The sequence below is a fragment of the Echinops telfairi genome, unplaced genomic scaffold (genome assembly GCF_000313985.2).
Source record: "Echinops telfairi isolate 266 unplaced genomic scaffold, ASM31398v2 ScPeMD7_2291;HRSCAF=2852, whole genome shotgun sequence".
Classification (NCBI taxonomy): Eukaryota; Metazoa; Chordata; class Mammalia; order Afrosoricida; family Tenrecidae; genus Echinops; species Echinops telfairi.
In genome coordinates, this window is record NW_022106189.1 from 21,059,567 (window position 1) to 21,075,644 (window position 16,078).

Below are 16,078 nucleotides of genomic sequence, written 5' to 3' on the forward strand. Positions count from 1 at the left end.
TGGTGACGGCATGGCTCTTCTTAATACGATCGCACCGTTACCTTGCATGACGCGTGAAGTCTGTGCCAACAAAACGGTGTTTTAGAAACCCGAGACCTCTCACCAGATGTGTCCCGCACGCACCCCGTTGTTTGTCATCAGGAAGCAAGTATCGATGCGCCGACACCACTCTAGCCGAGAGTCCGTCCTGCTGGGACCTGGAAGCCCCCTGAAGGCACTTCATCATCAGTGCCCCCGGGTTGGTGATGCTCAGCCCCACACCTGTCACTACAGGTGGCCGCTTATGAATGGATCTTTGAGCAATAGCTATTATCGCCTGCTCTGCTCATGAGGGCCCAGCTTACTTCTTCACTCTTTGATCAGAAGGTTCCTCTGTGGTGCTAACTCTGCTTTGTCCCCTTTTGTGGAAGTGGTTGGGCCACTGACAACAACAACAAAATGCCCGTCATGGATCTGCTCTCCCCAGCGGAGGCACGTTGGGAAGGGTTCTTGCTCATCCCTCCGGCTCCTGCTAAGGGACGCTGTCCCATTGGGAAGTAGGCCTTTCGAACTCACAGGAGCAGTCACCATGATCCGTGGTCACCCCGGCTCATCCTCCTTCAGGGAGCCTGTCCTTTTGTCCCTTCCTCCTCCTCTGGCCTCCTCTGGCTGAGCTGGAATGCTGAGGCAAGGGGCTGCAGAGTCACCCAAAGTCACACTGGCTGGGATCCAGCTTAGAGATCCACCCCAGCACCCGTACGCCCCCTCACTTCCTCTCGGGTGGGTATGTCAAGTATCTGGGAAGCGGACAGCTGTCTCCTTCCACCCCAAAGAGGGTGGTGAGGTCATCTCCATGCATAGTCAGTCCCCTGGGCTGAAGGGCGCTACTGTGTTCCCAGCCCTGCCAGCACCTCTTCTCCGTGCCTGGCGCTGGAGGGAGAGGAACCGGACCGTTTTCTCGCCTCCACAAAAGCAGCTTTCATCCAAGATAGACTCCACTGTTGAGTAGCCGGAGACAGCAGCTCGGTTGAAGTCACAGACGGACCACCCCACCCCCACCCATTTCTGAAGAGCCCTGCTGGCAGCCAGAAGGCTAGCCAGACGCATGGAGTCTGAGGACCCGAGTCCACTGAGTCGAAGGACTGGAGCCGGCCCTCAATTGTCAGCTGGGCGGATGGGGACGTCGATAGATGCAGCTCGGGCATGTGGAGACAACTGGTGGCTCTCCGAGGACATGGGCAGTATCTGTTCCAGCCTGGTAGTGGACACTCACTCAAACAAGGGGACCTCGTCCTGATGGCCCATGTACGTCAGGCACCAGACAGCTGTGAGGTGGGAATACTCCCTGTTGCCTCCACTCCCAGGGGCTCCTGCCCTCCTGGGAGGCTTAGGTCATGGTCACCCAGAGCTCTCAGAGAGAAGGGCACCCAGGGCAGTGCTTCTTGGCCACATTACTTCTCACAAGGCAGCACTGGAGATGTCTACTTGTTTTTGTCTACTTGTTTATTGAAGTAAAAGTGACCGGGGCCCAATTCCAATCTCACCCCAGGGGAAAGAAACATCTGTAGGATCTATGATGGTCCCTTGTCTTTTATCTGCCTTGCGGTTTTTATTTTACTATGTGAATTTCACCTTCCCAAAAATATTCTCCATAGTGCCCAAAATGAAGTGATAGGAAACCGTTCTGCACGGCTGCAGTCACTGAGCCTGTTTGTGCGTGTCCTCCACAATCCAGGTGTGCCCCAAACTTCCCTTCTCGGCCCCCAAATCGCTTTCTCCTTGGGAACACGACACACGGTATAGTTGCATCACACCAAATGACTACTTGTACAAATTGGATTTGCTCTTGGCTAAAAGGAAAAACCACAACCAAAAGAGGTGCCGTTATCACTCCCCTAAACAATCACATTCCCAAGAGTACAGGTGCATGGGAAAGGGCTTTGGCTCCCTTGTGTGATTCTAGAGTTTAAAGAAACACGTTTCTTCTAAGTCCCTAAACTCAAGGCAAGTGCTTCATCTGGAGGGCTTCTGAAAGGAACTGGGGGTCGGGGCGAAGGTCAACAACACAGGGAGTATCGATTCCTGCAGGACTGCGAGGGTCTCCAATACAGCGCCTGCCTGAAGTGTTGAAGGGGATTTGGCTGTGCCATTTTCCTGTCTTCAACCCAACTCGAGTGTGGTGAACAGTTTGAGGACTTGGCATGGCTCTCCCACCCGTGCCTTTGTAACCCCCACCCACTGACTGGTGGGACTGTGCAGACAGGGTGTGAGACCCACTAACAGAGGAGACTGGTCAGCTTTGCCCTCGCACTGGGCTGAGTGAGCCACCTCAGAAGCAGAAAGGAATCCCACATCCCTCGAGGAAGAAGAGCCACCACTGGGCCCTGCACCGAGATCCTGAGGCAGAGCAGGGGAGCAGCGGACTTCCAGGCCCCCGGAACAAGGCAGAGGCCCAGGACCAGAGACAAGTCTACCCGCATGGCAGAGGAGAGACGCTGTGGATGTTCTTAGCATTTTGTAACCTGTGAGCTTCCCCCATAAGCTCATCATGGCGAGCCCTGTGTGGGCACTGCAACACATCCGACTGAGCCCAGGAGAGAAGTAGAGTGCGGTGGGAGGGAAGGAGGGTGGGGGCATGTGGCAGTCGGCTTGGGCTGGTGTGGAGGTGGGTTCTCCTTCTTCTTCCTGTAGCCAGGGTAGGGGTCAGATGTGGCCCCCACGCCATTTTCTTCTGAGACCTAATCCCTAGTAAGGAGACTCTATTGGTCATACATTGCCCGTGTTTTTGCCATTTAGTTTATCCAGGAAGATGTTCCAAACCAGTACTGGCATGTATCTACCTGGATCTTTAAACCCTGATTGCAACCTCCTGCAAGTGTACGTAAAGCGATGTTCTGTGGCAGCAGTTCTATGTTCCTATCAGGAGGGAGAGGGGAATGAGCCATTGAGAAAGACACACAAGGGCACAGATGTACAAACCGAGAATATAACATTTTATTGACCTCCAAATGACGTGTATTATACAGATTATAATACATATCTTTGGACAACATATAAAACAAAGAACATACTGTAGAAACAAATATTGGTCTGAAGCTGTCTGATGGGACAGCTGGGATTCGGGACGTTCGTGGTAGACACATTTTCCCACTCCCTGAGGCTGAGAGGAGAAACGCCGGCCGGCGCTCACATGTCACTCCAGGACAGCTTATCCCCACTGTGCTTACAGGGCAACTGGTCACTGGGGCCCATGACGAGGGACGCCAAGTAGGGCACCAAAGAACCACAGCACAGGGAACTAATATAAATATTTCTACTTGTCGCACTGTCCTCCAGCGAGTTTCCTGAAGTCCCGGTCTGGGGTCTATCTCTCGAGTTGCCTTCCAGTTATTGCTAGAGGGGAAAGCAGGAAAGGCCCCTAGTTAAAGGATCAGAAAGTGAGGGTCGGCAGCACTGGCACCCGCCCTGGGCGAGGGGAGTGCACAGGCACCACCAGTAGGGTGCCCACTGTGGTAGAGAGGGCTGTGGGGTAGGGAGTGTCTCTGAGCAGGATGCAGCAGGGTTCCCTGCCCTGTGGAGGGCAGGGGGACACGAAGTGACCCCAACACAGGATCCCTCGGGATGAATGGAAGAGGAGCCACTCCCCCATTCCCTGCCCGGCTTCCCGGGAAGCAGGCCCACTCACCTTGGCCTTGTTCTGAACTGGGAGATACAGTTTGAACTCTGCTGGCAGTTCGTCTTCTGAATAGAGTCTGTCTGAGAAGTAGACCCGTCGAATGCGGCAGTTCGCATGGATCTGTGGGTACAGGATTTGCTTTGAGGAGCTAAGCACCCTAGTTTTACCCCCTCCTGTGGTGCTGACAAGATTCCGTCTCCTTGGTTTGGCTGGGGATGGGGACAGTTCTGGCAGGGGCATGGCCTGCTGCATCTTCCTCGATCCCCTTCAAGGCTGGAGCCCTCTGCACCGTGACCCCGGGCCTTTAGCTCACACATTGTGCCACCTGGGCCTTAAGGCGGTCTCAGACAGCGCACAGCCTCCCTCCCCTCCTGAGGCGGGCCCTGGAAAGCGGCCGGCACCTGCACTCGGAGGGTCTCGATGTAATTTGTGCCATAGGCCCGCCGGGTGAAGTCGGACAGGTTGAACTGGATCTGGTTCCAGCCGTCGTCCAGCCGCATGGGCATGGTGCAGATGAAGGGCTTCACGCGGGTGGTGCTCTGGTAGTTGCTGGCCCTGAACCGCCGCCGAACGTTCTTGTCATCGAGCACCTGTGAGACGGGGGACGGGGGGGACACCATCTCTACAGCAGCACCCAGGGCATTTCAGACAAGGGTCTTCGCTCAGACAACCCGGCTCCCCGAGCCAAGGCTCAAGTGGAACTCAACAGCCCAGACACCAGTCACACGGGATGCAGACAGGCTGGAAGTAGCGAGTTTATCTTGTTTGTTGCCAAGACACCAGCTGCGTATGACTTATGAGGGCGACTCTCAAGACCACGGGATGACTTCATGCAAGTTCTTCCCTTTGCAAAATCAAAACTGCTCAAGTCGAGACCACTAACAGGCGACTCACTCACCATACAAGGCACCCTGCTAACCCTTACGCTTTGGAATCCTGCCATTATGGGCCGGCGTTCCTAGATGGCTACACTGCCGGAAAACCTGGGAGTGAAGTTTGAGGACGAATACCACATTTAACACAGAATGGCAAGAGCACTATTACACTAACAGCAGGGGCAGAAGAGGCGGATGTGTCTGGCTCGTTCCCGAAGGCCCTGCTCTGGGCAGGTGGAAAGGCTCCCCCTTTGGTACCTGGCCATGTGCCCGCACTCACCTGAACCTCAAAGGTGAAGTATTTCTTGAGGTTTTTGATAATCATGACAAGGAAGGGAAGCTTGATCCCCAGGGTCTTCTTGGGGTCGGCGGGGCACGTGATGTAGGTGGTGCTGTGGAGAGAGCAGTGCAGTGGGCACACATTCGCTGCCGTCCCCCTCGGGGGAGTGACGCAGGGCGACACAGGTCCCCCCGGGAGCCCCTCAAGCCTGCTTCAGCTGATGCTCTGAAGGCAGGCTGCGCTCATACCCGGGCCCGGCCCACAAGAGCTCCGGACAGGGCTCGCCAGCAACACAGCACATCTGGGGAACAGCATCTGACCAACTGGGCCTTAGGACCGACCTTCCTCCAGGCCCTTCACAGGAACGCTCATTCTGTTCCACAAGGACCATCAAGTAACAAACCAAACACCGAGGCCCCAGCGGCGTCAAGAAGCATGCCGGCCACCCTTCAGACCCTGATTCGGATTGCTACAGGCAGTGTGCCCTCACCCCCACCCCGCCCCCCTGAAGGCTGAGCTGTAGCTCAAGCTTCCAGAGCTAAGCATGTGCTAAGTATGGCTTTAAGTAAGTGGCACGCATTCCCGTACTGACTCTTCACCGTCTACCATTATCCTACTTGGCAGACGAGGAAGCTAAGGCCCGGGGGATGAGGTGGCCAAGCCCGGGGGATGAGGTGGCCAGGTGCCTGAGACACGAACCATTGTGATGTACTGCCTCCCTGGCGCACAATGTCTCTGGGGGTTGGGGGCGGCCTACCTGACGTTTGTCCCCTCGATCTCCAGCACCAGGGACTGAATGTCATTGTCAGTGATTCTTTTGATGTGACCATTCCGCACCTGCCAAGGAGGGAACTGATTGATCAGTACTGAAATCCAGGGAAGCAAGCCCGCAGCGTTTCTGAAGGCCGAGGACAGCTGAGCATGCCCATTTAGGGGCACCCAGAGCAGGCCAGGGGCCATAAGAACACACCAGTTTGTGACAATGTTTGCTGACGTTTAACTACTAAGCGAAGCCATCACATGGCCATGGGGATCCCAGGGATGAATGTCTCTTTGAAGAAATCAGCTCAATTCAGATCCAACGCATACTTGCCGAGTGCTTACCAGGCACCAAGCGCACTCGCCTGCAGGCTCTCACTTGATTCTCAGGATAGAACGGAGGCACAGACGTGGACAGAGACCCAGGGTGCGAGAGTCAGGGGGCACAGCACATAGGGCCTCACATACACGTACCTTTGGCAATGAAACACTGAGACCCCGACAAGTTGGACGCGTGAGTACAAGTCATCACCACCGGGCTGTCCCCTCTACAGGATTCCTTGTCTTCCCTTTCCCCCAAGTTCCTACTGCAAGTGTGCGCTCGGATCTGTCTGTGCCACCCACAGAGGCAGCCTTCCTTAGCCACTCCAGCCCTGCTGACCTCTGCCCCTCTTTGCGCTGTTGTTCTGCCATGCGTTCTAGGCCTGAGCTTAGCACTTCATCCTTCATGGCTTTATACTGCGACTGCATGTTCAGGAAGTTCACGATTCTGCATTTAACACATTCTTTCCCCTCACAATATTTAGGAAAGAACCATTACCTTCCAACACGAAGTGCCCAAGCACCTGACCTAACATGGACAGAGCAGAGGGGCCTTCTGGAACACGGTAACACGTGAGCTGCCCAGCCAGGCACATAACAGTCAGCAGGAGAAAGGCAGAGGTGGGCTTCCCCCAGCACTGGCAGACGGCTGTGGTGGGTTGTAATGACTCCATTGCCCAGCGGAAGCTGGCTCGCTCACTCACCAGGGAGAGCGAGTGGTGTGAAGCCGTGTGGGCTGTTTGTGTTTTCCAACAGTTATTACTATAATGGCGTCTGCTTGGAGGCATCTGTCTCTCTGAGCTGCTCTGATGAGTTACTCCACTCCGCGTGCGTTCCCCAGGTGACATCTGCTACTCAGCCTTTTTTTTTTTTGAGAGGGATCTGTGTAAGTGCCTGCAGGCTAGATGTGTTTCATGTCGTGGGACCCAGCAGGCCGTTCACCTGTCAGGAGGCCAGGAGAGAAGAGGCGGCAAGGGCTGAATCCGAGGGCCTGAAATGGCAGGCTCCCAAGCTTTGACCTTGTCTGACAGACAGTACAGGGGAGCTGAGAATGGCAGGGGCGCGGTCAGGTCAGCATGGAGCCAGGGCTTCGGGGGCCACAGGATGCCTGGTGTCTGGTGGCATGTGTAAGCAGTGCCAGGGGTGCTCTGAAGGAGTTGGGCAGGTGAGGTCTTGCTGTGCTTTTCCAGCTCGACACACAGGGCAGTTGTTCGGGTCGGGCACTGCACAAGCAGGTTGCACAAAGGTGCCCTTTAAGTTTGCTGCCAAGCAAAACTCACAGCCATCAAGTCGATGCCAACTCACACCGACCCTGTCGGACAGGGTAGAACTGGCCCCGTGGCCGTCACCAGCTGTGGGATGACACCTAGCTGTGCTCCCGACAGGACTCGGCAATCCGTGCGTTTCTGACACCCCACGTGACTGATGGATTCTCTAGGACAGACACAGGCACTCCTTAATTTGTGTGTCAGTCCCTGTGTATCTGTGTGGGTCTCTCGTTTCTTTTCTCTCCCTCTCCCTCTCCCCTGCCCCTACCCTTCAAGTCTGTTGTTTCTTATGATCCTTCCCTATTGTAACCGTTCCCTCGAACAGGGTTTCTTTTTCTGCCAAATTCCCCCATGAAATGAGGTGTCCGACAGTGTGGTCACTGCTTGTTTCCAGGGATGCAGAGCACTCCGCCGTGTGCCTGCACCACAGTTTGCTTGCCCACTCCCGCACAGGCGACCACTTCAGTTGTTTCCGGCTTTTGCCTGTCGTGGACGGTGCTGTGATCATCTGTCCGTGTTTTGGTCTTTATCTCTCCGGGGTCTGTACCGAGCAGTGATAGCTGGGTCAGGTGCTGTGCCTGGTTTGAAGAAGCGCCGTACTGTCAGAGTTAAGTCTTGTGTGCTCGAAGCTCAAGAGGAAGTGCCATGCAGTAAGCACCCTTTGTATCTTCCACAAGGCTTAGTACTGTGGAAGGCACACAGTCAGCACTTGTTGGCTTTGTAATTTGTCACCCTACGAACTGGCACACCTAGGACTAGGTTCAGGGAGGATTTTGTCATCACAAAGCCCAAGAGGAGGCCACCAAGGGCAACCACAACTGTGCTCTCCCACAAAATGTCCCTTGGTGCCCCTGGTCAGAGAGAGAAGGGCCCTCACTCTCTGCCAGTGGAGCATGCCTTGGGTTGGCAAGACACAGCGTCACATTGAAGTGCTTCTCAAACAAAGCTGGCGGCATCCAGTGACCTCCTGCTCTGAATTCTGGGCCTCTGGCCAAGGGAGACTGAGCACACAAAGAGGAGCATGTCAGTGCTGCCTACCATCCCCACATACACACTCCCAACCAAAGAGGTAGCACGCTGCCTAGACTTTCTGGGCCACGGCTGCTGGGGAAAATCCGACCGAGTGTTAGTGAAGAGAGAATCCATCAAGAAACGGCTTCCAAATACTGTGAAAGAGCCCCGCTGATATGAGCTGGCGGTCCTCCAGGAAGGTGCCAAACACTCATGTGAAATCAGAGCCCTCGGTTGCCTCCAAAGGCATCACTCTTTCTTCAAAGGGCTGCAGTGCACGGATCAAACACATGGGAACACTGCAAGGGCTACGAAGCCACTAGGAGCTAAAGGCAGCAGCTTGCTATTTATCCAACCCTCAAATCAAACCTCGCCAAAGGTCTCAGGTCAGGGACAACAAGAAGCCTCGCCTGGGCCCAGAACACCCAGCCACATCTGTTCTGGTGGAAACGTAAAGGCCCCGGCCCTATGGCATCTCAGAGATCAGTCGATGCCTGCACCCCACACTCCAGCAGGCCCGACAGTCAGGTGGTGAAAGAAAAGAATGGTGCCTAGCACTGTGCATGGACACCAGCGACTGAGAACCAGAGCCGGCTCTGCAGATGTGGCTGCCCGAGCCCGGCTAGCTGATAGCTGGACCTTCAGTAACTTCCTAAGGAGAAAATATCGCTCAGCCACAACTCTGAGTAACTCACAGCATGAGTAATGCTAATACAGGTCACCAAACCAGAGTAGTGGGAGGAGGAAAGGGCAACGTGCTTTAAGGAGGTGTCCCTTCACTGGCTCCCCTGCAGTTTTGACCTCAAACTGCCATCGAGTCAATTCTGACTCACAGCGACCCCATCAGGAAGGACAGGACAGGCCTGTCCCTGTGAGTTTCCAAGACCCTAACTCTTTACAGGAGTAGAAAGATTTGTCTTTCTCCCAAGGAACTGGCTGGTGGTTTCAAACTGCTGACCTTGCAGTTAACTAACTGCCAATGTGTCCTCACGATGCCCCCAGGGCTCCTCTGGGACTATCCAGACAGCGGGCCAGTGACACCAGGCATTTATAAGCCCATGAAGCCAGAGCCACTCATTTAACCTGCTCTGGGTAGGGCAGGCTAAATGAAATACAAAAAGCCCCAGGAAAACGATAAACCCCTCAAAAAGGACTCCCACACAACAAGCTGCCAGAGCTTGGAATCCAATTAAACTTGGGTGTTAATTATGACTTTTATACTTCATAAATTTCACAGGGTGGTGAATACAAATTCATAAGAGGGGGGGGCGCTTAGGGGTAGAAGCAATTAATCAGAAACCTAAGGACTTTAAGAACCTAAGGAGTCCAGGGGCAGGTGGGGGCAGGTGGGGTAGAGAAACCATGGGGGAAGAGAGAAAGTGGTCAGTGTAAGATATGAAAATAATAATAATTTATATGTACAAATATGCTTGACCCGATTGATGTATGGAATGTTACAAGAGCTGTAAGAGCCCCCAATAAAATGATCTTTTTAAAAAAGAACTGAAGGTGTCCCTGAGTAGTGCAAATGGTTAATTCAATCACCTGCTACCAGAAAGTCACGTCTGCCCAGGGGGGCCTCCATAGAAAGGTCTAGTCATCTACTTTTGACACATCAGCCCCTGAAACCCTGTGAGGACTGACACACAGGGCCCGCCTGAGTTGTGGCACACTGAAAGGGTAACTCTCCAAAGCTGCCTTTCCATGCTCTAAAGAGGAGATCAAAGGGGAAGGGGCTGGGAGGGGGCCTTTGGGGCAAGGCCTCCACCTGGCACTTTGGCCACTCCCCCCATCTGGTCCAAACATTTGTAACAAGATGCATGTCCTCAGAAAGCACACGTTTCTTTCCTTGGCACTGTCCGGTCCAGGAGTCACGGTGGCATGGCGGGGAAATGAACTGAAATAGTCCCACCGGCTGGCACTGTGTGGCGGGAGCCGACTTCTTTCACCTCCGGTCTCTGGGTCAGAAAGTTTGAGATTCACCAGTGGCTTCTGCATGACAAATGCAGCTTGTGTTCTGTGACACACTCTCACCTTGTGGCTCTCAGTGTTTCCTTACTGCAGCCAGAAGAATTTACAGCCAGGCTTACATGACTTGTTCTATGAACCTCGTTCCTCCTCTCATGAGCTGGAGGCTCCGAGGGGCTTCAGAACCCGGGCGCCCGACAGTGAGCAGCTCAGAGTCTCTGCCACACCAGGAAAGGGACCTTCAAAAGCCCTTGCAACCACTCTGCCAGAGTTTCCATGGTTGCTGGGGCAACTGATAAAGAACACTGACTTTTTTTCCCCCCTTCAATGGAAGTCCCAGGGAGGAGGGTCACGCTGAAGGGAAAAAAACTGGGAGGGGGAAGAAGCTGGCCATTGCTCTAGGTTTCTAAGAAGGCTTTAAAAATAACACATGAATTGTATTCTCTCTCTCCCACTCCACTTTCATTTTTCTGGCTCCACCCACTTCTCCTGGCAGACAGCTGAACCCTCAGCCATCTGGCGTCCTCGCCTGAATGACATATGTTCCAATTTACATTAAGCCATCAGAGCTGCCCTTTCCTGCGGGAAAAGTCGTCTCTGGGGAAGGGGCTGGGCACCAGCATGGACCGACAGGCGGAGGGCGACCTCTGGGGGAAGAGCTGGGTATAGCCCCAGCCGGCAGACAGGGACTATCCAGACAGCGGGCCAGTGACACCAGGCATTTATAAGCCCATGAAGCCAGAGCCACTCTGTACAGTTCTGATCAGTTTCCTAAAACCCAGGCTTCCGGGAAGTTACAGCAAAGACCACCACCTGAGTAACCCAGGGAAGTCTGGGGGGGGGGGGGGGGGGATGCAGTTTTATCACCTTCGTGTCCAAATGTCATCCTCTGTGGTACTCGATCAACCACTGGGAGGCCTGCCGTCAACCAAGCATGTCCCAACAAGGTCAGATGATCAAAAGCTGGAGTGGGGGGCGGGGGAAAGCCCCCCACCCCCAGAGAGGATACTTGGTCAGACTTGGATGGGAATGGGAACCTAGCGCTACCAGCATGGACAGTAAGTCAGACTTCGGGCTTTAACCCTTAGGTTGGGAATGAGGGGAAGAAAGCAATGTTCATGACATAACAGCCTCATTTCTCATGAGGAGGGGATTTTAGTTGGTTTATTTTTTTCACTAATGATTAAAAACAGATACCATTTTACACAGGCATGAGGAAACTTGAACCCCATGGTACTTTCCCGACAAACCAGAGCTCATTTTAAACACAACACGGCCACTGCCATCCAGTGACTCTGTGAGTCGTAGCAACCCCAAGGGGGGTTTCTGAAGCTGTGAATTTTCCAGGAGTGGCTGCTGGGTTGAGCCAGTCCAACGCGGACCCGACAGCACCGCCAGGGCTCCTGACATGACACAGAAGAGTTCTCTAACGAATGAGAATTTTCCTGACCCTAGAAGCTAAGGAAATAGGAAAGAAAATCCTAATTTCGCCTTAAACTCTTGGCTTGAAAAGTCACAAACATCTCTATACTCAGGAGGCTGAATCACTGGAACACAGATCTTAGGAAATCCATTCTAACTATGATGTAACAATGCAAAGGAAGCCGAGGTTCTATGAATGTATATGAGTTCGTAAGCAGCCCAGGTGGCACAAGGGTTAAGGTCTGTGGTGCGGAAGCGGAAACAGACCTGGTGATCTGTTTCATGAAGATTACACACAGCCACGGAGGTGCTTTCTGTAGGCCCAGTGTGAGGCAGGCCTGACTAGATGGCACATCAGCACAGTCTGGAGCCTTGAAGGTCCCTCTGAGGAAGTGTCTTTGAACAGCGACCTAGAGGAGACCCACGGAGATGAGGGAGGGAGGGGTGGCTCCCAGCAGAGGGACCAGGAAGTCCAAAAGCTGGCAGTGAGTGAAAACAGACCTTGCAGTTCCATTGGCGGCCGCTGCTAAGAGGGAGGGACATCAGGTGAGCTGAGAGCCAAAACAAGTCAAACCCTCATTTCTGAAGATTACATCCACTCCTCACTCATCAACACGGTTAGGCTCCAAATCCTAATGTGGACACCAGTGTTACAGGACCACATCCGATCACAAAATGAAGGATGAGTACATCATGATACAAATGTCAAATCGCTGAGAATCATGGACGAGTTACACAGACACACAGCCACGCAGCCAATGTTCCTCTCACCACCTCCTGAGTATTGATCCACTACTGCCAGACGTACAGGATTGCTGCGCCAGACTGTTTTTACTTATTGTTAGATATGCAAAATGCCAGCTAATGAGCAAGTCTGTAGGGAGGAGTAGGTATATTTATTATTGAAATCAAAGGCAAAACTTTTTCTCCATAAGCTCAGGAAGTGTTTGAAATCAAAATAACCACTAAAAAAGGCACCAGGGTTAATAATGTACCTACAGGTGACGGTCAGAGCCAGGCCCAGATAAATGGGGGCAGTTCTCCCCACCAACTGACCCTAATCTCCGAGAGCAGGGAAACTGTCTCCCTAGCGACAGATCCCTAAGTCTACACAATGCCTCCACAGAGCTGCTGCTCAAGAATCGCGGAGAAGTATTTCCTCCTCTTCATGTGTCTGATGGGGGAAATTCCACTGCCAAACTTTCAAATGAGTCTAAGTAAGAGGGGCAGAACAGGTAAATAATTTTTACTAACAGGATTTAGGGGAAAGTGAGTACTCTTCTGTTTCTTGGGGGGCTTTTTCTGCCTCCCTGAAATATTCCATGTAGCCCTGCCGGTTGCTCTGTTTTCACCCGTGTTTATGTCTTTAGGGTACCATCCGACCTCTAGTGGCGGTGTTAAGGGACTCAGGGCACCATGGTTACTTTGCTTTTATAACTGTGTGTAAACATGTTGACTAGTCAAAAAAAAGCTGCCCATGGGGGCTCAAGGACAACAGGTTCATCTAAGACAAGTGCTGAAGCTGCCCTACTGCTAGGATTTTTTTCAGGATTAAGTAAATTCTCTGACTTGCTCTGAAAACAGCCCCCAGGGCATGTCCCTGTTTCCTGTCCCTACCCTTGACCCATGTTACGGTTCGCCCCCTTCAATGACCTCACTGGCATAAAGAGGCACATCTCTCCAAGACAACCGATGACCCCAAACCACGTCCCGTGACAGCTTGCTTGTTCCCAGGTAGAGCCACCTTGGACCGCCTTTGTCCAGAGCCCCTGCTGTTAAGCCAATCCCAACCGAAGGCCACGGCCACGGGGGCTAGAATGCCCCAGAAAGTTCCCAAGGCTAGAAATCCTTGTCAAGTGGAAAGCTCACTTTCTCCTGCAGAGTGGTTGGTGTGCTCAGAGGACCAACCTTCCGGTCAGCAGTCCAATGCTTAACTTGCTGTGCAACCAGTGCTGCTTGTTCTCTTTCCAAGAGTGGTGGCTTCTCCATGTATAAGCCCTCGCTCCAGTGTGAACAAACGCAGGCCACTGAGAGCCCCAGGGACACCAATGAAGATGAGGGAGCTGCTCTCCTCTTTCCCTTGTGGCATCGGCTCCCACATGTGGAAGACGTCCGGTCAAATTTTTCAGATACAGAGGGAAAAATTCATTACACAGCACTTTGAACTATCTTAGGAAAATGATACTAAATGAACACCCCACACACCACGAAAAGCTGCTCTCTAAACGCAGATGACAGGCAGAAAGAGGCTGCCCCAAACGCTCACCTGTGGACAAGGGAAGCACAGAGCTGTTGCGAGGAGATGAAAACTCTGCTTATTTTGATTCATCCATGTCCTAGACCCAAACCCGCTGCCATCGAGTCGATTCTGATGCATAATGGCCCTAGAGTGGAACGGGAGCCCTCCACCTTGTTCCCAAAGCTGCCCTCTACTTACTTACTTACGAGGGGCATGGCTTTCTTTTCTCCCAGGGAGCAGTGGGAGGGTCTCAACCACGGACCTGTGGTTAGCAGCTGAGCCCTTAACTGCTGCACCACCTCCGCTCCCTGTCCACACCGACCTCAATAAAATTCCATTCAGCATCCCCCATCTCTCTCAGGGTTCTCTCCGAGGCCAGCAGTGCCTTAAATCACCTGTCTTCCCCATGAAAGGGTCTTCTGAATTTCTAAGCGTATAGAGCCCTGAGGGTGTACTGATTTATGCACTGAGCTGCTACTCACGAGGTCAGCAGTTTGAAACCACCAGCTGCTTCTCGGGAGAAAGCTGGAGCTTTCTACTCCTTAGAGTCACAGTCTTGGAAACCCATAGGCGCAGTTCTACCCTGCCCTACAGGGTCCCTATGAATCAGAATGGATTTGATGGCATTGAGTTTGGTTTATATGTACTTAGGAGTTCTGGTGACCAGCTAGGCTGCTAACTGAAAGGACAGCAGTTGGAAACCAGCAGCTACCGGGGCAGGAGAAAGCCAGGGCTTTCTACTCCCCTAAGTAAGTCTTGGAAGCTCACCAGTTCTAGCCTGTCCCACAGCGTCACTACGCATCGGAATCAACTTGAAGACAGTGAATTTACATAGAGTACAGCTGTCTGGGAATCTACATGAGACACATATCTCAAAGTAATGAAATGTAACCCCTAGAAGCCCAGGAATGGGCAAGCCCGGACTTGGGCTGCACCATTTCCCATTTCTGATGGAAACATCGGGCACAAAAGGTACAAACAGATCCCGAGTTACAATGAGGGCGGGCGCAGGTGCCAAAGGCCACGGAATTCTGTCTAGTTTGGGATCAATGGAAACAAGAGGCGAATGAAGGAAACCCGAACAAACTGGCCTGGCCCGAGCGTTCTGGAACAAAGGCTCAGTGTGTCTAGTGCCCAGTACAGCGCCTGGCACTGGGCAGGTCATTCAGATGTGCTTGAAATGCCTGCCGATAATATGCATGTCATTGAGGACCTAATGTCGGGGGTTTAAATGGAGAGAAAATGTTTTGAGAAATGATGTACAAATACGCTTTACACAATTGATGTGTGTATGGATTGGGATAACAGTTGTATGAGCCCCTAATAAAATGTTTAAAAAAAAAAACAAAACAAAAAAACAACCCAGTAAAAAAAAAAATATATATATATGCATGTCATGCTGTGCAACTCACGCTACAGGTGGACAATCGAGGCTCAGAGGCACTGACTAGCGTGTCCTCCTAACCACGCCAGAGCCCCCCCAGCCACGCCCACCCCAAATTGATCCCCGTGTACACTCGGCTTACACCAGGCCCCAACCACGCACCCAGTCACGCCAGGCCGGGGAGGGGACCCCACAGCGACCGCCCGGCCAGGCCCCCCGAGTCCCAGCTCCACACCAACAACCCGGCGGACCCCCAGGACGAGTCCTCAGCCCCGCGGCCGCGGCGCCCAGATCCCCTGACCTTTTTGTCCCAGATCTGCAGAGGCTTGCTGCCGATGCTGTAGAGGATGGAGAGGAAGCCGCTCTGGAAAGTGTTTTTGAACATCGCTCCGGCGGCCTTCTCCTCAGCCGCGCCGGCGTCGACTTAGGCCCCCGGGGTAGATACGGGCACGGGGGAACAGGGACAAAGCGGGGTCCTGGGCCTAATCTGGAGAAAAGATGCTGCGCTGCTACGTGGCGAACAGTAGCCGCAGTCAGCCGGACTTGAACACGGGACGCTAAGGCCACGAGCTTCAGTGGTCCCGGAGAGACACACACAAGTACGGATGGAAACCACAGCAACTGCCGCCCGCGTTTCTCTCCACGCCTTAAATGGAGGCTGCCGGGGGAAGCGCCGCACCAAGTGGATCCCTCCGCCCACTTGAGCCCGCCCCCCATAGCACGAAGCCCAATCCTACCACGCGGTTTACGGACTTCCGGCCTCAACACCCGCCCTGGTCCCGCCCCTTGGCGGAAAGAACTCCGTTGCCAAGGGACTATTTTTCTTATTAGCTAGTCCAGAGCAGCTTTTAGAAGGCGGAGGACGACAGAGGACAGGGAGACGCAGGCACTTTAGA

At 53.3% G+C, this 16,078-nt stretch overlaps 1 protein-coding gene across 1 annotated transcript; it reads right to left on the reverse strand.

Annotated features, from left to right (window-relative positions):
• Positions 1 to 2,951: 2,951 nt before the first annotated feature.
• CFAP20 (cilia and flagella associated protein 20) lies at positions 2,952 to 15,784 on the reverse strand. Its single transcript, XM_004704637.2, has 6 exons — positions 15,484 to 15,784; positions 5,568 to 5,647; positions 4,811 to 4,922; positions 4,057 to 4,245; positions 3,665 to 3,775; positions 2,952 to 3,372 (listed from the first exon to the last, which is right to left on the reverse strand). Exons 1-6 carry the CDS (start codon positions 15,565 to 15,567, stop codon positions 3,367 to 3,369), a joined length of 582 nt encoding a protein of 193 aa, XP_004704694.1. The 5' UTR covers positions 15,568 to 15,784; the 3' UTR covers positions 2,952 to 3,366.
• Positions 15,785 to 16,078: the final 294 nt, after the last annotated feature.